This window comes from Sminthopsis crassicaudata, chromosome 4 (assembly GCF_048593235.1).
Source record: "Sminthopsis crassicaudata isolate SCR6 chromosome 4, ASM4859323v1, whole genome shotgun sequence".
In the NCBI taxonomy this organism is placed as follows: Eukaryota; Metazoa; Chordata; class Mammalia; order Dasyuromorphia; family Dasyuridae; genus Sminthopsis; species Sminthopsis crassicaudata.
The window spans coordinates 400,385,865-400,412,498 of NC_133620.1; the positions used below are offsets into that span (position 1 = coordinate 400,385,865).

At 32.9% G+C, this 26,634-nt stretch overlaps 1 protein-coding gene across 12 annotated transcripts in view; it reads left to right on the top strand.

The window, feature by feature from the left end:
• Positions 1–26,634, top strand: part of CDC42BPA (CDC42 binding protein kinase alpha) — a 328,754-nt gene that overhangs the window by 291,260 nt on the left and 10,860 nt on the right. For 6 of the 12 annotated variants that reach the window (XM_074262585.1, XM_074262587.1, XM_074262588.1 and 3 more), the window contains 4 exons: positions 778–901; positions 2,255–2,372; positions 15,900–16,085; positions 22,520–22,649. In XM_074262585.1, the coding sequence (XP_074118686.1) occupies positions 778–901; positions 2,255–2,372; positions 15,900–16,085; positions 22,520–22,649 (558 nt within the window). Of the gene's footprint in view, positions 1–777; positions 902–2,254; positions 2,373–15,899; positions 16,086–17,944; positions 19,323–22,519; positions 22,650–26,634 lie in introns of those variants that run through there. The other 6 variants (XM_074262590.1, XM_074262596.1, XM_074262594.1 and 3 more) reach the window with 4 other exon arrangements.

Sequence of the window (26,634 nt, forward strand, 5' to 3'; positions counted from 1 at the left end):
AGAATTTTACTCCTATTATTAAAACTGATTTTGAAATGTACACTAACTACTCTAAGTGCATAGAATATACTTGGATAGGATGAGATTATGTATGCATGAGTTGAAAATTACAAATTCTGCCACAAGCCAATATAATATTCTATTATTATTTAAATATTAGAGAATGGTTTCATTTTGAAAATCATTCATCTTTCTTAATATTTATTCTTTATAATATTTTGAAAGTTATATATAATTTGTTAGTAGCTGTTTTGTATCATCTGAATATCATCATGAGGGCATCTTGATTCCTCAGCATAACTTCTAGAAATGGTCTGGCTCTGTCATGAATACATCACATTTCATAAATGTCATTATTTCTAGTTTGTTTTTTTGTTTTTAATAGTAGTTTTATTATAGTGCAGCTTATGGCATAGAGCAATGAATCAAGTACTAAACTTGGAATAAGGAAAATCTAGGTTTGAATCCCCTTTTTGACACTTATTGGCTGAGTCAACATAGGCAAATCACCTGACCTCTCTGAGCCTCTGTTTTCTCATCTAAAAAATGAATATAATACATGGAGCACTCACTTGACAGGAATGTCATAAAGCTCAAATGAGACAGTGTTTGCAAAGTGCTTTCCAAACCTTAAAACACCATATATAAATAGCAGTTATGATGATGTTGACTTTGAAGTTAATGAATAAAAGATATTAGCAGATTACAAAGTAGTGTTGATGAATTTTCCCCTCAGGTTATTTGCTAATAAAATTCAAACTCATTTTGTTTTAATAGAGGGGGATGAGCTAGTAGTCCCTGAAACATCAGATAATAGCCGGAAACAAATGGTTCGAAACATCAATAATAAACGGCGTTATTCCTTCAGAGTCCCAGAAGAGGAAAGGATGCAACAGAGGAGGTCGGTATTTAACTTATATTTGTCTTCTGTCCATGCCTGTAGACCCTGAAGGACCATTTGTTTGGTGACAGTGCTGTATTATTTGTGTGAAAGCAAAAGTCAGTCTCTGAAACTCTGTCAGACACCTGTGTGTGTGTCAGTTCGGCAATGTGTTTTATCTTGTCTGTATAATTTGAACTAATCCTTCTGTGGTTGTAAAGATGCACTGGATTCGAGTATATTATTTGGACTTTTTAATAAATGTGTGCAATAGCTGTAATTTGGAATGCATGCCTCCACAAATTGGGTACAATATAGTACATATGTGTGTATATACTCTAAACTGTACATATGAAGAGCTCTAATAAACATTTTATAAAATAAGAAATGGCACTAAATGTAAATATGGATTAAATACTTTTAGACTCTGGTTCCGCTTTCCTTATTTAAGGGTATTCTCTTGTACAATCTGTGAATTTACTATAAGATTTTTCATTAATGGTGTATTACCTGGCTAACAATTTTGCTGGAATTTTCACAAATGTATAGGCAAAAGGCAGGTAATGATTTCACTTATATAGAGAAATATCTCAAATGTTATAATTTTAAAAGATAAACAATAAAATAATCCAGAATTGTCTGGGGCAGAGATTTTTTTTTTTATGTCTTTGACTGCATGAGGTCCTGTTTTCCACCAGAAATTGAGTTATTTTAAATTCCTCTCAAAAAGTGAATATCTTCTCTACTCACTAAGTTTCCATTGGAAAGATCCTAGATCCTTTTCTATAGTTTCTGTGTTGCCTTTAGAAAAGCACCAACTATGATTTAAAAAAAAAAAGCAGAAATGTTAACTTTTAAACTCTAAATATCAAGGTAAATTTGGGGGGTATTTTATTTACTTTGATGTTGTTATCTTATTGAATGCCTAAATGATAATTTCCAAAATACTGGTAAGGTAATTCTAATTCCAAACATGAACAGTAGTGCAGTATTCTTCTAATTATATTTTTTTCTGTCCTTTGGCTTCTCCACCTTCGAAGAAGAACCAGGTCACCATTGCATCCCCCTTCTGCATCTTTTCTTGAATGTGATCTCAACTCACTCTGACTGTTAATTCTCTGCCTCAGTCACGATTCGGAATTTTTATGGGTGCATTTATTGGCTTGCAAGACAGAACTTCCCCTCTTCCCTTTCTGCAAGTTTGAGGCTGACATAGAAGAACAACTGCACTAAAGGGTTATCCTTCTTATTAACATGAGCAATTTCTTAGATGGTTTCAGATTTGTCTTCCAAAAACAGAAAATGTACTTATTTCTTTAAATGTCCAGTTTAACTTATAGAAAGAGTGTCTAAATTAGGCATTTTCTCTTACAGGGAGATGCTACGAGATCCAGAAATGCGAAATAAATTAATTTCTAACCCAACTAATTTTAACCACATAGCACACATGGGTCCAGGAGATGGAATACAAATCCTGAAAGACTTGCCCATGGTAAGAAAAAGGAAGAATAAATAAGACTCAAGTGAGTTTGAGAAAAAATAAGAAATTGGTTTTAGAACTGTCTTGGTAGAATGGTTTTACCTAAATAAATTTTAATACAAGTAATACACTTGGCAAGATAGATTTAAATGTGGTTCTGCTATAGTTGAAAACAAAATATATGACCAAGTTTTCATTTGGTTTCCAGTTTGGAGCTGGTTTTGGCTTCAGAGAATCCTCTCCTAGGACATGCTGTAAGCTGAGAATCTACATCATATTATCTAGCCAAACTCAATATTTAGTTACTAACCTAGTCTGAGTACCAAAACTAAATTATCACCAAAATTAAATATAGGAAGTTGGTGTCTTTACCTAAGTCAGGTAATCAAGTTATCTAGGTGGGAATTAATAACTAAATTAAATCTTTTCCCCTGTCAATTTATTGCTCACAAACTACATTAAAAACAGTTAAATTTTTAAAAATTGGCATTTTAAAAATTAATATAGGATAGAGAAAACCATGATGAATTTAAAATCCAGATCACTAGATTCCAATCCCACTCCACAATTTTGTAGCACTAGTACGGTGGGCAAGTCACTTTGCTCCTGCTTCTGTAAAATGTGATAATGAAATTTGCACTTCTCATCTTGAAATGTTGTTGTCCTGTCTTTATCCATGCTTAAAACACTCTTGTACCATTTCTCTCATTACTGACCACCCTAGCCTCCTTTTAGTCTCAAATAAATCCTATAAGAAGCCTCCACCAACCCCTCTAATTTTAGACCTTTCCTTTGTTCATTATCTCCTATTTATTATATATGTGTGTGATATACATGTATATGTGCACGTTTTTATAGGTTTATAAATACATGCACATGTATATATTTATTTACATATTATCTCCCCATTGGATTATAAGCAGCTTAAAATGACTTTTTCTGACTTCTTTTTATATCCTTAGCATTTAGTTCAGTATATGACATGCAATGGGGCCATGTAGTAAGTGCTCAATTAGTCAATTGACTGATCGATCAATTAGTCGATTAATTGATTGACAGATTAATTTAAGAAAATCAAGTTAAAAGTGAGTGAATTTTCAATTTATAATTCATAGGCTTCATAGCTTGATGAATATTAATTTTTAGCTAAACTTTTTGAAATTTAGTTAATAGATATTTATTGCACACTTATGTGCACACCATAGTACTAGGCTTTAAACTTGGTATATAAGACATAAAAAGAGTGCTTGCTGAAGGATATAAAATCTAATTAGAGACACAGTATGAAATCACTTAAGAATAATTATGTCAGTATGTGAAAAAAAAAACCTACTTCATTTATCATAATTTTTTTAGGGGTGGGAGACAGACCTGTAATTTCATTAATATAGGGAACTCTCAATGAAGAAACTAGCCTCACTTTTTGGATTGGATTCAAGACAGTGGAGTAAAGAAGCACTCAGTAAAGCTCTCCTAGCATTCACCTCCAAACAACTTTACTGCCTCAAACTGAATTCTGAAGTGGCTGAGCTAAGGAAAGGTTCTCAGAGGGAAACATTCTTTCAGCTCGAGACAACTTAGGAATTAGGAAAGAGAGAGATATGACATGGAGGTGGAGGTTAGCTCATAGCTCAAATGTATGAAATAGCAGTGGTGAGACTAGGTGGTGGCAACAGAAGCAGCAGCAGCTTCAGTGGTTTTCAAGCCAATGATGGAAAGGATGTATTCAGAAAAGGATTAGAGGGTACACTTGTGCTAGCACTGTACAGAGGACCAGACATTGTTTGACAACTTCTTTGCCTTTGCCCTCTTCTGACTCACAATTAAGGGCAGAGAAGAGGAGCACTTTAGTCAAGAGGAAGTGGAAACCTTGAAGATCAGTGTCACTTCTAGCCCAAAGGAATGAGGGATTCTGAAGAAGGATATCATTTCTGATGCAAGGAAGGAAAGTTCTGAGAAGCTGAGTTAATTGCTATACCAAGGGATCAGTGGTTCTTGGCTAAAGATCAGAGTGCAGACTTAACAAGCAATGAGGTGTAAACCTCTCCCTAGATCACACCATTTGTGTAGCACTAAAAATTTCCAAACCCCCAGAACTAACTCTAAAAATAGAAGTGCAAAAAAATCTTGAAGTTTGAGACAGAGCCCTGCTGCCTACCACCCAAGGACAAAGTCTAATATTAATACAAAGTTCCAAATCAAGAAATAGAATGGAAAAATGAACAAGCCAAAGAAAAAAAAAGAACCATGACCATAAAAATATTACCATGGTGACAGGGAAAAGGAAGACACAAACTTAGGAGACAATGAAATCAAACAGCTACAAGAAAAACTTCAAAGAAAAAATGTGAATTGGATGTAAGCCCAATAAGAATTCCTAGAAGAGATATAAAATTATTGTCTAAATCACCTAAAAGTAGTAGAGGAAAAATTAAGTAAAGAAATTAAAGCAATGAAAGAACACTATGGAATGACAATTAACATCTTAATAAAAGTTACATTAAAAATGCTGAAAAAAAAATAACACTAAAAAATAAATAGCCAAATGGAAGAAGAGGTACAAAACATAACTTATCTTCTTGGGTTTAAATCTTGCCTCAAAAACTGACTTATGTGACCTTGGGCAAGTTATTTTATGTTATGTTATGTTATGTTAATCCTATTGGTCTCAGTTTCTTCATCTGTAAAAATGAGCTGCAGAAAGAAATGGCAAACAATTTTAATGTCTTTGCTAAGAAAACTTCCAATTATGTCACAAAGAGTCATATATGACTAAACAGAATTTAAGAATTATTGGATTACCTGAAAGCCATGAACAAAGAAAGAGCCTGTATATAATATTTCAAGAAACTGTCAAGGCAAACTGCTCCAGTGTCCTAGAACCAGAAAGCAAAAGAGAAATAGAAAGATTCTACCAATTACTTGAAAGAAATCCCAAAATGAAAACTCCCAGAAATATTATAGCCAAATTCTAGAGCTCCCAGTTCAAAGAAAAAATATTTCAGTCAGCCTGAAAGAAACCCTTCAAATACAATGAAATCATAGTCAGGCTGCGGTAAGATTTAGAAACTAAATTAGAGGTACAGGAAACTTAGCATATGATAATGTTCCAGAAGGCAAAAGAGCTGGATTACCTACCTAGCAAAATTGAATATAATCCTAAATGGATATTAAGTGAAATTTTTTCTGGTGAAAAGACCAAAACTGAAAAGAAATTTTGACTTTCAAATACAGGACTTAAGAGAAGGTAAACATGAGAAAAACCATAAGGAACTCAATAAGATTATAAACTGTTTAACTTTCAGTGTGAAAAGGTGATAAATGTATTTTCTAAGAACTTCTCATCATTATTAGGGCAGTTAGAAATATTCTACCTAAAAAAAGTTGGTTATGTTGGAGTGACTTAAAAGAAATGGAAAGGCAAGAAAGAAGAGAAGGAGAAAGGTGAGGAAAAATAGGGGAAATTTTCTCAAAAAAAAAAAAAAAGCATACAAGGAAGAACTACTGCTATGGACAAGAAGATGGTGGGGGCAGGGCAGGCAGTTCTTGAACTTCACTCAAAAATAAATTAACTCAAAAAGGGAATATACACACACAAATATATGTATTATGTGTGTGTATATACATATATATACATTAATATAACATATACATACATACTATATGTTTTATATATATATATTACACATCATACATGCATATACACATACATACATGCATGATTGGTGATAGAAATATATCTTATCCAGCAGGGAAGTAAAAGGGGAAAGGGATAAGAAAAATGAGGTATGATAAAAATGAAGGATAGATTAGAGAAGGCAGTGGCCAGAAACAAAACAGACTTCAAAGGAGGGACCAGATTAAAAAGAAAGAAGGGCAAACAAGAAAGTAGGATAAAAGGAAATACACAATTAGTAATCATAACTGAATATGAATGAGATGAATTCACTCATGGGGTATCTAGATGATGCAGGAGCAGCTAGGTGGCTCAGTGGAATAGAGCCCTGAAGTCAGGAGGATCTGAGTTCAAATTTGGTTTTAGACACTTCACACTTCCTAGTTATGTGAACTTGGGCAACTTACTTAACCCCAATTGCCTCAGCAAAAAAAAAAACAAAACATGAAATGGAAACAGATAGCATAATGGATTAGAAACACACTTGAAATTAGGTTTCAAGAGTTAAAATAACAGGCTGAGAAAATCTATTATGAAGTTTAAAAAAGGCAGGGGTAGCAATCATAATCTCAGATGAAGCAAAAACAAACCTAATTAAAAGGTATTAGAATGGAAATTGCATCTTACTAAAAGAAACCATATATGTACCAAATGGCATTTTTGTTGTTAAGTCATTTGAGTTCTATCTGAGTTTTTGTTGAGCCCATTGGGCCAAATGGCAAATTCTTTTTTTTTTTTTTTTTTTTTTTTTGTCTATGCAATTGTTATAAAGATATTCTTTTTATTTCTTTTTTTTTTAGCATTTTTTTATTATATATATATATATATATTTTATAATATTATCCCTTGTATTCATTTTTCCAAATTACCCCCCTCCCTCTATTCCCTCCCCCCGACGACAGGCAATACCATACATTTTACATGTGTTACAATATAGTCTAGGTACAATACATGTGTGCGAATATCATTTTCTTGTTGCACAATAAACATTAGAATCCGAAGGTACATGCAACCTGGGCAGACAGATATTAGTGCTAACAATTTTCATTCCCCTCCCAGTGTTTCTTCTCTGGGTGCAGCTACCCCTATCCATCATTGATCAACTGGAAGTGAGTTGGATCTTCTTTATGTTGAAGATTTCCACTTCCATCAGAATACATCCTCATACAGTATTGTTGTTGAAGTGTACAGTGATCTTCTGGTTCTGCTCATTTCACTCAGCATCAGTTGATTTAAGTCTCTCCAGGCCTCTCTGTATTCCTCCTGCTGGTCATTTCTTACCGAGCAATAATATTCCATAACCTTCATATACCACAATTTACCCAACCATTCTCCAACTGATGGACATCCATTCATCTTCCAGTTTCTAGCTACAACAAAAAGAGCTGTAAATGGCAAATTCTTAAAGGAAAAGTTAAATTAATTACATGAGAAATCAATAATAAAATTATACTATTGGAGGACCTCAATTTTCCTCTCTCCAAGTTAGATAAATTTAACCATGAAAGAAGTGAATAGAATCTTAGAAAAACTAGACATGATAGATCTCTGGAGAAAATAGAATTGGAATAGGAAAAAAAAATTCTTTTTTTCCCCAGTGGTATATGGTACCTAAACAAAAAGTGACCATGTATTAGGCGTAAAACTTCACAACCATATGCAGAAAAAGTAGAAATTAAATACACCCTCTTCAGATCATAATGCCACAAAAAATATAGTTCACAAATAGCCATCAAAGTAAAGATTAAAAACTAAATAGAAACTAAATTTAATCCTAAAGAGTGAATGGTTAAAAGAACAAATCATATAAATAGTCAATCATTTCATTAAAATGTTTAAATTTAATTTATTTTTCCCTCATGTAACAGTAAAGTAATACATTTATCTTCCTTAAAATTCAATTTATTTAAGTTGGCCCTTAGTTCTAATCTATCATTTTGGGGGAGTGGAGGTAGGGTTAACCTATTTCACCATCCATTTTGTTAGTTATCCTTCCCAACTAGCAATAGTTGTTGCAGTGCTATGTTTTGCACTTCTCCCTTGCTCTCAAAAAAAAAAAAATACTCAAAATATTGATGAGATCAAAACATTGACAAAGATTTTTAAAGTATCCATTCTGCCTATGAAATAGAGATAAGTCCATGTATTACACATTACAATAAGACAACTTTCCAAAATTTGCAGGATGCACAAAAACTAGGAACTGGTTTTATGAAAATAAACAAATGGTTAATTTTTTTTAAAGAAGAAAAATAAATCACTAGTATGGAAAAAAAGAGTGAATATACCACCAATGAAGAAGAAATTAAAGCAATTATTAGGAATTATTTTTGCTCAACTAATTAGATCATAAAATTGACAATCTAAGTGAAATTGATTACCATTTACAAGATCATAAATTCCCCAATTAACAGAAAAGGAAATTGTATACTTAATGATATTTAAGAAAAAGAAATTGAACATATAATCAATGAATTTGTATATAAAAATCCCCAGGACCAGATGAATTCATAAATGAATTGTACCAAATATTCAGGGAACAATTAATCTCGATGCTGTCTAAACAAACCTATTTTTAAAATAGGAAATGAAATAATGTTATAAAATTTCTTTTATAATAAAAATATACCTTTGCTATCTCAGTGAGGAAAAGCAAAAACAGAGAAAGAAAACTATAGACCAATTTCCTTAATGAGTATCAAGTGTAAAACTTTTTAATGAAGTACTAGCAAGGTGATTATACCATTATGTCACAAAGATCATATGTTATTGCCAGATGTGATTTCTACCAGGAATGGAAGGCTGGTTCAATATTAGGAAAACTATAAACATAATTGATCATTTGATTAATAAAACATAGAGTTGTATCAGTAGGTTCAGAAAAAGCCTTTGACAAAATACATTATCTATTCTGTTAGAAACATTAGAAAGCATAGAAATCAGTGAAATATTTCTTAAAATAATGAGTAGTATTGATTTAAAGTCAAGAACAAGCATTACCTGTAACAAGGATAAACTTGAAGCTTTCCCAGTAGGGTGAGGAGTGAAGCAAGGTTGTCTATCATCATTATTCAACATCATGGTAATAGTAAGTCAAGAAAAAGAAATTGAAGGAATTAGAGTAGGCAATGAGAAAACAAAACTATCACTTTTTGCAGATGATATAATGACATAGAGAATCCTAGAAAAATAATTTTTAAAATAGTTGAAACAATTATCAACTTCAGCCAAGTTGCAGGATACAAAATAAGGCCACATAAATCATCAAGATTTCTATCTATTACTAATAAAGTCCAGCAGCAAGAGATATTGAGAGAAATTTCATTTAAAATAAATAATATTACTTTATTAATTACTAATAATAAAAATTTTAAATTTAAAAATGTAAAATTAATAAAAAATTTAAATAAATATAAAATTAAATTAAAAAGTGGGACAGCTAGATTATGCACTGAATAGAGCACTGACCTTGAAATCAAAAGGACCTGAGTTCAGATTCAGCCTCAGGCACTTTAACACAAGCTGTGTGACCCTGGACAAATCATTTAACCCCCCCCCCCATTGCCCAATAACAAAAACAAGTAAACAAATAAAAAAAAAAAAGAATGAAGTAACTGCAGACAGTATAAAATATTTGGGAGTTTACCTGCTGAGATAAACCCATGGATTATATGAACATAATTAAATACTTTTTATATAAATAAAGAGATTTAAACAATTGGAGAAATAATAATTGTTTGTAGAGAGGCTGAGAAAATATGATAAAAATTACAATTCTACCTGAAAGATAAGGTCAAAGAGGATAAATGATTTAGACATAAAGGGTCATATAAATAAATTGGGGACCATGGGAAAATGTATCTTTCAGGTCTATGGGAAGAGTTTATGACCAAAGATAAAGGGAAATCAGGAAAGTAAAATAGATAAGTATGATTAAAGTGATTAAGTGAAATTTAAAAGTTTTTGCATTAAAAAAATACAAATACAGCCAAAAGTAGAAAGAACAGGAAACTGGGGAAGGGTGAGTTTTACAGCAAATTTCTTTGATAAAGGCTTCCTTTTTTAAAAAGGTAAAGAACTAAGTAAAATTTATAAGAATATGCATCATTCCTTATTTGATAAATGATTAAAATATTTCAACAGGAAGTTTTCAGAAGAAGAATGAAAAAATGTCCTAAATCATTACTGATTAGAGAAGTGCAAATTAAAAAAATTCTGAGACACCATCTCACATCAATTTGATTAGCTAACATGACAGAAAAGGTAAATAATAAATGCTGAGGGGATGTGGAAGAATTGGGACACTAATGCATCATTAGTGAAGTTTTTTAATAGTCTAATTTTTCTGAAGAACAATTTGGAACTCTATCCAAAAGGCTATAAAACTGTGCATACTCTTTGATCCAACAATACCACTACTAGATCTAGAGATCAAAAATAAGGGAATAAGACCTATTTGTTTGTGTACACACACACACACACACACATCAACTTTTTAAAGTGGCAAATGATTATAATTGAGGTGATACCTATCAATTGAGGAATGACTATGATCGTAATGGAATATTGTGCTACAAGAAATGCTAAACAGAATGATTTTAGAAAAACCTGGAAAGACATAATGTGAATTTATGCAAAATGAAGTGAACAAAATATTGTACACAATAATAGCAATACTATAAGCATGATCAAATATGAAAGACTTAATTTGATCAAGACAATGATCCACAACAATTCCAAAGGACTCATGATGAAAAATGCTTTCTACTTCCAGAGAAAGAACTAATGAACTCAATGAAGAGTGAAGCTTACTTTTTTAAACTTTATTTTTACTGTTTTATTTGTTTTTGTTTTCTTTTGCATCATGGCTGATGTATAAATATGTTTTTATGACCTCACATGTATAATTGAAATCAAATGGCTTTCCTTCTCAAGGAGAGAAGAGGGATGGGAAGAAGATAGAGGATTTGGACCTCAAAAATTTTTTAAGTAACTTAATTTTTTTAACCTGTGATTGGGAAACATTTAATGAAATAAATAAAAACAATTTAAAAAGAAAAGAAAATAGACTCTACTTGTAAAAATGAGTACCTGTTCTTCAACTTAACAATCTTCTGAGCAGGGAGAGATCAAGGAACTTGCCCACAGTCACACCGCCAGTATATTTTCAGAGGATTTTATTAAAAGGTGCCTATATTTTCAGAATGAAAATGTTATCCTTTTATTCTTTTTTAGCTTATACAAAAATAATATTTTTTTATCAGCAGAAAAATGTTTCCAGAAACTTTACTCTAATAGATATATGTTTGTATATGTATATAGTTTCCCTTCAACTATAAATAGAAAGAAACAAACTTAAACATGATTCCGATTGCAGGATTTTTCTTAAGAAGAATTGTATTAAAGAAGAAAAAATATGTTGTCTTATGATATTCAGTACTTTCTGAATTTGCCACCAAGGAATGCCTTTTTCTAAGTGTATTTTTGAGGGAAGAGGAGAGACAGGAAGGATGAGTGGGGAAGGACATGTACTGACCTGTAACTTCTTCAGAGTATGGTGATAAAAGTATGTGCAGTCAGGGGAAATCGATTCAAATCCCATCCTTGCCTTGGGCAAGTCCCTCTTCTCTCTGCCCCAGTCTCTGTAAAAAGAAAGGAGCTGTATTAGATGACTTTGGTCCCTCCCAGCTCTCAGTCTGTGATCCTAGACAAGTGGATAATGTTAGAGTCTCCACAGACACTGGGAGTATCAGTGGCTAGTCTTAGGCTCACACCACAAGGGTTGCTCGGAGCTCGGCCTGAAGGCAGGGGCTGTTCCTGCTCTTGGTCCTGCCCAAAGGCCTTGACTGATATTCTTACAGCCACCCCATTGATGTGTGGTGTGGTAGCCCGAGGGGGAGAGCAAGGGTGGGAATAAGCAGCGCCTGGTGCTGGCACTGGGCTCAGCCCTTTACACCGTGATACCAGGAGGGAGGAAGGGAGTGAGCATTGGACCTTAAGCCAAGGAGACCCAAGTCCATATCTGATCTTTAACAGTTAGGTCCGTGATCCTAGGCAACTTGCTTGGCCGCTGTCCGTCTCAGCCACAGTTAAATGTAAAATGAGGCTAGCTGCACCACCATCTCACAGTTTTTGTGAGGATAAAATGGGGTAATATAGGATAATGCTTGTAAAGTGGCTTGAATTCTTAAAGCATGGTATAGAAATGCTAGCTAATAGTATTTGTTTACTCAACCAGCCATTTTTTTTTTTTTTTTTTTTTTTTTTTTTTTAGGAAACTAACTGCTCTTTGTAATGTAGTTTCACCATTTCACTTAGTATCATGTTTTTAGAACTGGTTATAGCAATAAATGAGATATTCAGTAAGAATATACAGTAAAGAGTATAAAGGTTAAATGTACTTACATTTTGTTTCAAGAATATTCATTTAATTATGAAATATAACTGCTGTATACAATCATTCCTAAGGTAGTCAAAAGAATGATTTTTTAAAATTTTTCCATCATGTTAAAAAAAAAAAACCTATCTTATTATGAAAGAATACAGCTTTGATGTCATTTCTCAGCAGGTTCCTTAAGCATTATCTTTCTTCTATGAATTAGCAGCTACTAATTTGCCTCAGATTAAACTGGAAACTACTAAACTGTACCATCTTCTTCCTTGTTAAATGAGCTTAATAGTTAATGAATTAATGCTGATTGTCCTTTAAAGAATATTGTTTGCTTTCCTCTCCTCCCCCCAAATAGACAAATATCATGCTTAATTTGCAGTGGAGGCAAGAATTAGTGTAGTAGAAAATCCTGGGCTTATGAATGTAGCCTTGTCACTGTTGACCAGTTGGCCTTGGGTAAACTACTTAGTCTTTCTGGGCCTTGGTTTCCTCATTTGTAAAAGGTAGACCATGTGACTTTTTAAATCTATTATAAACATTCTGTAGTTCTAAACATGAGCATTAATTTATGTTTGTGTATTTGAGAATTTCAAATTCTATTGGGGTGAAGAATAGTAGAAAGTAATCCATATTTTTGCATATATGCTGATGGATATTTGAGAAAAAATAAGTTTTCTTCTTTCATTTGTCATTTTTCACATTTTTTTTTACTCCAGTGATCAGTTGGTTTGACCAGTGGTGTAGGTTTGCTTTGTGATTTTGGAGGAATCCGTTTTGTTTTTAAGTTTTTGAATCTTTACGTAATTTTTCTTTTTTGAACCTATATTGATAGAGACACAGATGGTAGAGTTGGGGGGAAAAGAATTAACAAAAAAGTGCATTTTATACTCTACCAATTGATAAAAATTTCAAAACTTTTAATGCATTTTTTTGCTTCTTTAAGACAGAAGCTCCTATCTTGTATATTCAAGGATTTTGTGAATATCTCCAACTTATACTTTTGCTTGTATATGTGGCAAGTAACAGAATCGTATATATTCTTATTCTTCACAATTTCAGGTTTCATTTTCATGGTATGTGTTCATCATTTTACTTCAATGCAATGATTGCAAAATTAAGTACTTTTTAGAAACTAAACCATCTGACTGAGGCTTTAGTGACTTTCTAATATTTGAGTGATAATATTCTTAAGCTTTTAATTTTCTTTTCCCATTAGTGGAATTACCTGCATTTAATAGAACACTACAAAAAAATTGTAGATGAAGAGAATTCCCACAAACTATATTCATTTTTTCAAGGCACATGCTTAAAGATATATTGGATTAAATATTAAATTATATTTAAAACAATAAATCTTGACAGAAGTAAGATTGAACTGCAAGAAATTTTATTTATATTGGATTTTGTAACCACCATAACTTTATTTTCTTGGTTCCAAAATGATTTAAAGATTGTTTTGTGTGTGCGTGTGTGTGTGTGTGTGTGTGTGTGTATATATACATATACAAGTGAATCTGAAGAGATGTTTTTCCCCTCACTTCTTAAATCATATGGAAAGCTTTCTAGTCAGTAAGTCACCATTTACCAAGTATTTTCTTTATGCCTAACACTGAGCTAAACCCTAAGAGAAAGACAAAACTCTTTCTTCACATCTAAAGGGACCCATAAGAATTTAAGTGGTTGTTGTATGGTAAAGTTGGACAGTTAGGTGGAACCATAGGACAGCATGGGCTTTGAGTAAGAAAGACCCAAATTTATACCTTGTCTCAAACACTTGCTGTTAACTCTGGTCATATCACTTCTATTTCTACTTCATTTCCCTCAATTGTTGAATAGGAATAATAGCACCTACCTCCTAAGGGTTGTTGGTATTTGCAAAATGTTTAGCGCAATGCCTGGCACATAGTAGGAGCTATATAAATGTTAGCTATCATTATTGTTTTTACAATTATTTACATAATTTCAGATGTGATTACTGATTTTATTGATTTTCCTTTGTCATTTACTTTTCACACATAGGGAAACTATCAGCACATCAAAAGACCATTCAAGGGCAAATATTTGCTCTCCAAGAATTTTAACTTTTAGTATGTTTGCATATTTTCTGGCTATGTGTCAGGAAAGTTGTCCTAGATGCAATGACCTGTGAGTTCTCTGAGCAAGTATTAACTAAACTACTCTTTTGAGTAATTTTGTTTCTTAAGCAAAACCACAATATTCTAACTTTTTTCTTCTTAGGGTCAGCCTTGAAAATGTACTATTTCTTTAGTCCTGATGTAATGCTTTTCTTGTATAAAAGCTTTGTAGTCTAATTTAGTTTATAAGATCACATTTTTTATTTAAATTAAAAAAAAGGAAATTCTATTCTCCAAGCATCAGCACATAAAGCACATACTGGATGTAGTCAGTGGAACTATACAGCTTCTCTCTCTGTGATTAAAGCAATAAGACATTGCTTAAAAATATGTGACCTTGACCTTTTGAGATATGTCCCTTCAATACTCTGTAATTCTCTGTTTGAAGGAATGTAACTTGAATAATATAATAATCCCTCAAATTTTTTATCATTGTAACAAAAGCATAAGGATCCTTTGACATGAAATCTTTAAATTTAAAAAGCATTTAAAAATTTTAATTATTTCTCAGGTATTTAAAAAAGAATTGTCTGTAATATGTCTGGACATTCAGAGGGAAAAAAGCCAATATTTATCCTTATTGGGAGAGAGTGTATCTTGTGGGAGAAACAAAGGGAAAATAACTTACTCATTTACTTGCTGTGTTTTTTATTTGTAGTGAAAATTAAACTGTTAAAAATTAAATTCATGCTACAAGCCCTTTAAAATCAAAACATGATTTTAAGTAGTATTATGTGCCAAGAGAAATCCATTTTACAAAAATGTCATTTCATCAGTCTCAGAATTGGAAGAGATCTAAAGGACATCCAGTCCATCATGCACTTGAACAAGCACTCTTTACAGAACCACTCTTAAAAAAAGACCCTCCTCCTTTTGCTTAAAAACCCGGTAAGACCTTCATCCTATCCCACTATGGGCCTGCTCTAAATGACAGGGAACTTTTAAACATTCCTATTTTGTTCAGCCAATCCTCATAAAGAGACCACCTTCACCTTACCTCGTTATATATTCTAGCATCATTATTGGAGTGTTTAATTTGCTTTGCAATTTATAATGATAAAAGAATGAAAATCTGGGGTAATATTTTTAAATGTGAATTTTCCTCTATTAGTGGATTATGTATGTATGTATGTATGTATGTATGTATGTATGTGTGATGTTAGGACTGTAGTAAAAGATGAATTAACTAATAGAAGGATTTGCTTGAAATGTAAAGTGAGTTTTCAGTCTTCCCTTTTTCCTACAGGGGCATGCTTGTCTGAAATTTCACATATAACTACTGATTCCGTTTTCATTACCTTATTACCTTTCTTTCTTTCTGTTGTTGTCTTTGATAGCCGGGTTTCCCTCATTCATCCCCTCATCATCACTCCGGCCTGATCTCCTCTCCGATCAACTTTGAGCACGTCTATCACATGACTGTTAATTCTGCTGAAAAATTCCTCTCTCCTGATTCCATAAACCCTGAATATTCCCCGTCTCTGCGTTCTGTCCCTGGTACACCAAGCTTTATGACTCTAAGGGTATGAACAGCTGAGTCAGGTGTTTTACTAACTTAAATAAAGTTTACTAACTTTATTATAGATTTCCTAATGCCTGGCTTAACAAATAATATAGCAAGCTGTTAGCATTTTGTGAATGTTTCCTTCTGACCTCACTCCTTTCTACCCAGATTTTCCTTTATTTTTAAATCTTTTCATTCCTTTATATGTTTACTTTTATTTATGGCTTGGTGCTAGAAGGTTTTTTGGTATGGCAGTGATTTGGGGATTTTTTTTTTTTAGTTTAAGGGATAAAACTCCCAGTTTCCTCAAAAGTTGATCACATTTTAAAGAATAAGTATTAATCTCTTTTAAAATATAAAAACCAAAAGTACCTATTTTCAAATAAAGACTCATCATTCTTAGAAAAGAGCTCTTATTCATTCTAAAATTTTATTTGAAATAATTCAAAAATCAATTCATTATAGAAAAATATGTTATTAGACTAAGACCCAAGCTAAGGCACATACAATTATATTTATTTTTATCTTTCCCTACACTCTTTCTTAAGAATTGCAAAATCTCCAATGTACAATCTAATAAATATTAACTACTAATGACTAATAAGAAAAATTATCCTTTCCTCATTAAAAAAAAAAAAAAAGTTGACCTCACAAATTAGAGAAGCCATTAGCAAAACTAGGGTGCTGAATTGCTAATGTGTATTTAATTGTACCCAAGCCCCCGGCTATGAAAACTAAACCCCTATGAGAAACAAAATGAGGCAGATCACATTCTGGAGAACTGTGACACCTGCTGTCATTTTGCTTTTGTTTGATCTTTCTGCATTTGTTTACATTAGGTTTTGTGTGGAATGGAGAATGTGTATCCACCTTTCAAGTAGAATTTCCATTTTAATGAAAATATGCTGCTTATACTAACCTTCTCTGTCTCAAAGGGGAATTTTCTTAAAATAAGCAAATATGGACTATTTCACAGGAACTTGTTTTCCACTATTCCTCATAGTAGCTTGTGAGGAAATAGTCACATTGTCTTTATTTATATGTGTAATAAAGTAGTTCTTCATTTGGAATATTGGCTGCAGAAGATGGCAAAAAAATTTATAATTGTTCCTTTAAATTGTACTAAAATTTTCTTAACTCTACATGAATTTAAAAGAAATTACTATTTTACAATATTTGTAATGTCATTTGCACGGTAAGAAAATGTCATTGAACTAGATTAAGATTTGCAATAGTAGTAAGAACAAGTAAACAATGAAAACATGATTTCAGCAATGGTAACCTAATGGTAAGTGAAAAGAGTTGAATTTCAAAGAAGTATTGGCACATACAAGTGAAGCATTTATAATGAGAAATATTATAAAAATTTCATGCAAGAGAGCCATTTATTTATGGAAGCAATCTATTGTGAGACAAACTTTCACTATATTTTTAAAAAGATTTGCATGGGGAAAAAATTGGAAGACTAGATATTCAGTGCTACTTTGGTAATAGACTTTTTGTTCTTATCTTACTGGAAACTGCTTTTTTTTTGAGGGTTTTTCCTTAACATTACTTCTTTTCTTCTGATTACTTCAAATTTGCCAAACAACCAGTGGATATTATGACTGAATGTTTAAAAATATTAATTTTACATTAGAAATTATCAAAATATTAATGCTTGAAGTTTTTTAAGCTTCCTTTCCTTTCTAGTAATGTATTTCTAGTAATGTAATAACAATAACTTACTTGTCAGAGCTTGGAATTCATCCATTGCTCTATCAAGATTTCTTGTACCACATTATATGCACGTTGCTTCTGTATCATAAAGTTAGTTGCATATGAATGCTTGTCTATTGAGCTGCTAGAATGATTTTTATTTTTATTTTATTTTCTTAGAGAAAAGAACAGTGAAGCATTTGCTTTGGGGGAAAAATATCCACACAAAGAATTACATGGACTTTGCAAACAGAAAAATAAATCAAAATTGTAGTGGTTGCATTTGATGCCTTAAAGGAAGGCAGATTTTCAATATGCTTTTTCTTCCAAATAAATATGTTTTTCTTACACATCATCATTTACCTTACTTGACTGTAATTTTGATCCTCATGTGATGGCTTTTCGCCACAACCTCTTTTTGTGATATACTTAGAAAAGCCATGCTCCTTCCTTAAGTATACTAAAAACATATAGAATTGAGGCATTTATAGAATTAAGGAGTTAGAAGCAGCCAGTGGCACAGTAAATGAAAATGGGACCTAGAGTCTGGAGAATCTGAATCTATATCCTGCCTCAAACTCTTTCTAACAATGTTACCTTAGGCAAAGGCATTTAAACTATCTGTTTTGGTTACCTCAACTGTAAAATGGGGTTAATAGTAGCACCTTCCTCTCAATATTGTTGTGAGGACCAATTGAGTTAAGATTTGTAAAGTGCCTAACACATAGGCTGTTAATAAATGCCTTTTCCCTTCCTGTTGAAGCAATAATCACATCACATCAGTCAACCAAGATCTTTCTGTATCTTGGTTTTATTTCATCATGGCTGAAAATGTATCATGCAGCTAACCACCATGGAACTTTCCATTTCCTTCTTTCTTGTGGTTTTGGTTAAATTCTAAAATTTCATGCTAGTTATATTCATATAGTTTGTGATACATTCAGTTATGTTTGTGACACGTTACAAATAGAGATCTTTTTTGTCTAGTGTTATGTATCAGATTATTTGTAAAAGTGCTAATAATTCATTTGCTTCCTGTGGAAAAAAAAGATTTTTTGTATTCAGCAATAGAAATGAAATAAATGTTAATTACATAGCAATTTCCACTGAAAAAAAAGTGAAAGATAAATGTACCATTCTCTGAAGAAAAAAATTAGTCAGGGAATTTTCTAGTTCCCATTTCCAACTGACAATTACACCATCAAAGTGAAGGGTTGTAATTTTGTCAGTATAATTTTGATGGTATAATCTTGGCATTAGAGACAGAAGCATCTGAAAAAATGAAATTAGGAGTAGCTACTGAATACATGTACTTAATAATAAAAACAAGGTGGGATCTCACATGTTTATTTCTTTGTTGCATATTGTTGATAAGGGAATCTGGAGTTATTTATACATGACTTTAACAGTGACTGAAAGAAATAAAAGGGGTAAGAATATAAAAACATTTAGGACTTTGTACTAAGGCTTTTAAATCTGATTTTATATACCTGTATTATTGTTAAATAATTTAAGATAAGGCAATGTAATGTTTTTAAATAAAAAAATTAAATAAATATGTGTGGCAATAGGTGTGTGTATAGATTTTTCTAATTTATCTTGCTATAAGCTACCAAAAGATTAAATATATATATGTATACATATATATATATATCTTCTTAGCCCTTTGAAACAGTGATCCTTTCTCCAAATAGTTTACAAAAAAAAAAAAAAAAGATTAGTAATTTTGAAACACAGTAGAAAAGGGACAGAAGAGTATTTACCAATCATCATCATCCAACTTCTTGAGCCTTTAAGAACTAATGGTGAAATGAATAAAATCATTTGCTTTATATCTGAGTGGCCTAGGCAGAATGCTCAGAGAACCTGTGAAGGTAGTCAGAAGCATCACAATCAAATAATCAGGTAGCATTTAGTAAGCACCTACTGAGTTCCAGGTACTGAGCTAAACATTGAGGATACAAAGAAAGGCAAAGAACAGTCTCTCTTCCTAAGAAGCTCACTGGAAGAGGGGAAGGGGGGAGGAGACACATTAAACAATTATGTTTAAACAAAACTGTATCCAGGATAAATTTGAATGTTTGTTGTACTGATGGCACAAGGCTTCTTGCAGAAGAGTACCAGTGTTATTAGATTACAGAAAATGTGGAGGGGAGTAAGGTGTAAGAAAATTGGAAGTGAATGCAAGGTTCAGGTTATGAAGGGATTTAAAAGCCAAACAGAATTTTATTGGTTCTCATAGTCACTATGACTTATTCTTAGATCCTGATCCAGGAAGCCTAAATTTCACTCGGCACATTGTAGCAGAACTGAGTTAAGAAGAACAGTTTTTATTCCATTGTCCAGCAGGTTGTTAACAACCTTTTTGGGGATCTCTGAATATAGAATAGAATATGAGACTACATAATTTCTTATTTATTATTAAGTTATTTTCCTGCTTTTAAGAAGCTAATGAAATATGTGAATTTCTGTTTCTAGAAGGTCTATTCTAATTCGTCTAAAAATCAATTTGGGAGACATCTTGGAGATTGTTGCTTCCCCAATATCATAAGGATTTATTGCTGGATCATTATTAAAGGATAATAATTTTATGTAACCATTTGTGAAACACTCTGACCAAAGGGAGTTAGAAAGACTTAAAAGAGAGAAGGGCAAATTAAGACAATACTGTGGGCTAGTAAAATATTCATAGCCCTTTTTTTCCCTTTTATTAATATTGAATACAAATGGGAAGGTAGGGATTAAAAATAAATATATACTTGCATCATAATATTTTATTAACTATATACAGAAATTAAGGAACTATTGATCAAATAATTTTTCAAGTAAATATTAAAAATGAATATTCTCAAGAAAGAAAAATGGATCATCATGTTTAATAATAACAATGACACATATATAGTTCTGCCCATCTTAGAAAAAAATCTTATCTGAAGCCTAGTCCCCAGCAGGCTCTTGGCTTTAATGTTCCATTCTGGTTCAGTCCTGGGAAACCTGACCCCAGATTAGTTTCTTTCTTTGACTCCATATCAAAAAGTAAAATTCAAGGGGAATCTCTTGGTAAGCCAAGGTATGATCTGTGCCAAAGCTTTTCCTATATATCAATAACAGGGTGTCTTCTTGCAGAAGTACTTAATGTGCAATATGGCTATCAGGTATAGGACAGCTTTATATTTCCTCCACCACAAAAAATGCATAAGATGCAATGTTCTTATCAGTGTACAAAAATAGACTCAGGAAACTCTCAACCCATTAACTCCTCAGATACCCTCAGAAAGACTACTTGGGGCACCAGTTCTTTGGCTGGCTGTAGCATGGCTTTGATCCTATATTGACAAAACAGTCCCCCCACAAATGTCAAGCTAGTGAGGAGCTCTCTTATCTGGAGCCCATGCCCCACCTGCAGATTTTCAAATTGAGGAACTCTTCAACTCAGGAGTTTCCATCCTATAACTTCCAAAACTGGAAGCATCCATTCTCAGGACTGCTAATGCCTGAGCTCTGAAAATAAAATCCAAAAGCAAAAGAAATCCAGAAACTTCAGTCTCATTCTCATCTGGGCAAATGTAGACCACTTTCCACATGCCCTTTTACAGGTGGTCATTTTCTACTCTTAAAGGAAAAAGTGGCAGAAAGGAAAAATATCTCTCTTCCCCGCATCGCCACCACCATTACCCACTCCTTGCTGCAGTCTGATGTGAAAGTCCAAAGGAAAGAAAGCTCTGGGTAAAAGGGGTGAGATAATTTCACAATTCTCTCTTCTAGACCACAGAGGAGGCAGTTCCACTGACCAGATTTGGTCTCTCCTGAGCCCCAGTCACTGGAACTGTCTACAAGAGCTTCTTTTGACCTCCCACTGAGTGATCTGGACTCGCATCCATCTTCCTATGAAATGTCCCATTACCCTAAAATCATAGTAAACCAATCAGGAGAAATTTGCTCAAGATTTCTTCTGATCATCCCATTATGTAAGGCAATATATTAAAATTCTTGTTTAGAATATGTGTTTTGTAGTCTGCCCAGAATAATTGCAGTCTTTCCCCCTCTCCCCAAATAACACTACTGTTTGGGGGTCTATAATTTTGGGGAAATGCTATGGCCATTTCGCTCTCCATTGTATGCCAGAGTGATTTAAGATTGATGGAAAACTGCTCAAACTAATAACCTAAATGAACATTTTAACCAGATTATTGTCCTCATTTTAAGAATGTCATCAATGTCTTTGACACCGTGTTAAGTTGTGTGGGTTCTTAAAATGACTCCTCCTATAGGAGCAAATAGTTATATGTGAAAAACTACATATATATATATATATATAAATATGTTATATAATCTATTATATATACATACAGTATGGTTTAACATAATAGTGTAAATTTGGGACATTTATTGGAGTGTTTAATTTGTTAGTACATTAAGATCTTAGCAAGATGGGGTACTTCATATTGTTTCTGCCTTTGTCCATGTAATTCAACATTTGACCATTAGTGCCAATTCAGTATTTCAAGCCACTGTTCTTGCTACAAAATTCTTATTATATTTAAAAAAAAAAAAAAAAAAAAAGCTCTCCCTCCCAGGATTCAGTTTTGCTTTGTTTGGGGCTTATTATGTTGGGCAGTTGGTGGCGTTTAATTTGCACTCCTTGCTCTTTCTAATAGGAAGGAAAATTCTATTATCAGTTATACTGAAAAGCATGTCTTTGCCACAAATTCTTTCCCTCAGGCTGAAATATTTATTTTTCTATCACTCCTTTAGAACCTCAGGCCTCAAGAAAGTCGGACAGTGTTCAGTGGCTCTGTCAGTATTCCATCCATCACTAAATCACGCCCTGAACCAGGACGTTCCATGAGTGCTAGCAGTGGACTGGCAGCGAGTAAGTATCAAGGTCCGTGGAAGTATTCATCATAGCCCTGGGCTGACTGCATTTAATTTTAGAGGTGCTGTCATTACCTTTATTCATCCCAATTCTTGCTTTCTACATAGGAGAATATTGACATACTTAACTCACATTGAAGTGAAGGCAAACCATTGAGTGTGTATAAAATGTCCTGGAGAAAGGAGTGATTTTTTTATACTCTAGAATGACATTTTGTTGTTACAAAATTGGAAGCAGATCTTACAAGATATAGGTATATGGCCTTCGCCCATCTTCAGATCCTAATTATCCAACAGTGTTTGAAGATAAATATAGAGCAGTCTTAAGAAATAGCTTCATTCTGCAACTAAGATTAGAAACCAGAAGCAGAAATTGGAGAATTACTTAAACCTGAAAATGGAAAAGATGAAGAACCAGAACTCATTGAAAATCTATATTTAATGAAAATTCCAGAAGTACTACCCAATAATGAAATAGATGATAAGAATAATGCAAATGCATTATTAATTATTATTAATCACTTAGGCAGTCAAGTGGCACAATGGGTAGAGTGCTGGATTTGGGATCAGAAAGATGTGACTTTGTCTCCAGTCTCAGATACTAGCTATGTGACCTTGGGCAAATTATTTAACCTGTCTACTTCAGTTTTCCTGTCTAAAAAAATTTAAAATAATAGCAATACCTTCACAGCATACAAAACTTCGCAAATCTTAAAATGATGTTAAATGCTAACTATTATTACCAAAACTTTGTAAAAAGATGAGCATACTTAGAATATAGTTTCCAAAACCTTTTTTGAGTTTCACAGCATAAATCTAACTAATAAAAAAATTCCCCCAAAGTTGGTATCTCCTAGAATTATCATCATGAAAGAATGCATCATCCCACAATATTTGACAGAGTATAAAAATATTTCAGGACTTGCACACAACAATATGCTCTGTGATCATTGCCACAAGTATGGAGCATAGAAGGAAAGGTGGAGCTATCTAGGAACATTCTCTTAAAAACAAGTATTAAAAATGTGTGAGTATTTGCAGAAGTGAGCTGAGAACACTGTTGAAGACCTATGGAAAGATATTGGAAAATTACAGCAATACAGGAATTTTGAATATTATGTTGCTTTAAGGCAACAACAGAATGCAAATTGGAACCAAAAAAATGAAAATGTTTGATAAAGTTAATCAAAAATTGAAAGCGAAAGTAAAAAATTTAAGGGAATACAAGGAATCATAGCAGCTTCAGAAAATAAACAACTTGTTATTATCCTGGAGAGGTTTAAGAAACAAAGAAATTATCAGAGAGTGTGAGAACCCTTAAAAAAAAGTTCTGAAACCTATCCAGATGAGGCTAAAAGAAATCCATCACAACAAAAGCACCGATTGGATCAGATAGGAGATTGAAAGCATGTATGCCGTTGATATAATGAGCGATGACAGTTACCTCAAGGGAGATTGCTTGAACCTCAGTACCTTTGGAAAGTGAGAGGTCCAAATAAAATCCACAATCACTGATTGGGAGTTTAATGTAGAGATGCATGAATTACTAGCAAAGCCCTTGTCAGCATCCTCCCTTGTGCAAGCTTGAAACCATTGTATTTAATGGAAGGCATCAGATATTGATTACTCTCATTCTAGTGTGAATAGCATTCAAAGTGTGAGCCAGTAACATGTTTATGGACATTATACTAAGCCTTCACAGTTTGGATCAATCCAAAAGTGCATAAGCAGGTAGAAAAAATAGTTGAGAAAAAAAGATTTTCAGAACATTCAAGGGAATGTAAAGAGCAACACATCAATTTAACCATTATTGAACAAGCCACCCTAAACTCCCAGACATTTATGTCATCTTAAATGATTATCACAAAGCTTTTGACTTTTATTACACACTCATACTTGGTCATGTATCTCTAGTATATAAAACAAACCAGCCATATTGAGAATAGTAGAATATTTGATATACTCATGGATGACTGTTCTCTATTTCAAAAATAACTACCAAAACAATAATATCAAGAAGAATTTACATCAAATTCAAGATGATAAATTAAGGCCACTGTTATTCTGCTTAGCCTTAAATCCCACTATCATTACTCAAGTAAAATTGATAGTTTTTAAATCAAAGAGAGAATTGTATTAAAATTTCTATGACTTTGATTTGCATGGAAACTATCAAGTTCTGTGGCCTCCCTGAAAAGCACATTAAATAGCCATTTCATCTCATAAAGATGAAGCCATTTTTGTCAGTTAGGTAGATAGTATTATGGGTACAGCTCTGGACCTAAAGTCGTGAAGATCTGAGTTTATATCCAAGCTCAGATACTTACCAGTTCTAGGAAGCCAGGCAAGTTCTCACTTCTCTATGACTGTCTTCATCTATAAAATAAGGATAGTAAGAGGATTTGTCTCCCACAGTTATGAGAATAAAATGAACTTTTGCAAACTTTAAAGTGATATATAAATAGAAGCTATTACTGCTTTGATAAATGTGAAGTCCTTAATGTATGTCAAGTAACAATAGAGAATGATGGCTTTAAGCCTGAATAAAAAGTTTTAAATTAACCAGTGGATAAAAGTAATACTTATAAATATGTTGATCCTTCCCAGGAAAGACACATCTAGTATAAGAATTAACAAAAAGAAAGTTCAAACAGATTACATGCTGAAATAAACTGGCATCCTAAAGAAGGCTTAATGAGAAAAACACCTTTAGAACAATTGACACTTAGCACATCAATTCAAATGTATACTTTTGGCACAGTTGAATGAATGAGAACAGATCTAAAAGATGACCAAATTGAAAACCTGCACAAAATTAAGGAAATATAGGACTTATCACTCCAAAGCAAGATTAATACCCCAAAAAAGGAAAAGAATTGAGAGGTATTCTCAAAGAACATGATAAATAAATTTAAATTTTATGGAAGTGCTTTGGGAACAAACAGAATTAGATAGTTAGCCTGGAGAAGAAGAGGCTTGTGGGGGAAGGTGAACATGATAGCTTTATAAAATGTTAAACTTGCCTCAGAGGCCAGAGCTAGGAACACTGATAATCTGGGCCACATCTATCTTAAATTAGTCCAGTGCTTCAAACTCAGGATTAGAATGCAATGAATCCTTCATAGAGCATTAAAATAACTGTTGTTAAGACAACATTCAGATTCAGTAACTAGTTAAATTAAGACAAAAATGCTACCTTCCTTTGCTTTTGCATTCAACAATGTTAGGTGAAAAAGAAGTCCTCACAAGGCAATAGGAATTCCGTTAAAACCTCCAGAATCCTGACTTAATATAAGTGTAACTTTTTGGATTTCTAGTTCTCCAGATCATCCAAGCCCCGAGAATGGCCTCCTTTCTTAAAGGGAAATCATTGCCACCTAAATAAAATAAATATTGTTTCTTTTTTATCCCAAAATCATCTAAGGGACTATTACTAAAATTAACTTTAAAAAAAAAGCTGATTTCTAACATATTATTATTAATATTAACTTAATATTAATATTAAAATAATATTTAAGGAATATATTGAGACAATAAAAACTTGAAAACAAAAAATGCAAAAATTCCTTTGCAAAATACAAACTGAACAATGAGAGTACTATTGTGGGCAATTTAGAGTGGGTCTTTCCATCCTCAGTTAAGGATGGACCGAGCCTACCACAACATAGCATCATGGCCCCATGATGGACCTATACCATAGTCTCTCCTTAAAAATATAAAAACTGATTATTTACTTTTTCAGAAGGTGTGTAATATCATTTATGGGTATTAATGTACCCCACGAACAGCTGTATGTGGTAAGAGTCATTAGCAAAATGACGGCTGGTCCTGACTCCAAAGAGAAGATCATTCAATTGTCCAGTCTATTTTTTTCAGACTCCACACATGGGGTCCCCCATGCCACTACGAGGAACTAGATAAAGATCTTTACTGCGCCACCCTCTGGGCATTCTTATATGCCAGCCTTAGGACTTTCAGTTCAGTCCCCTGAGGAA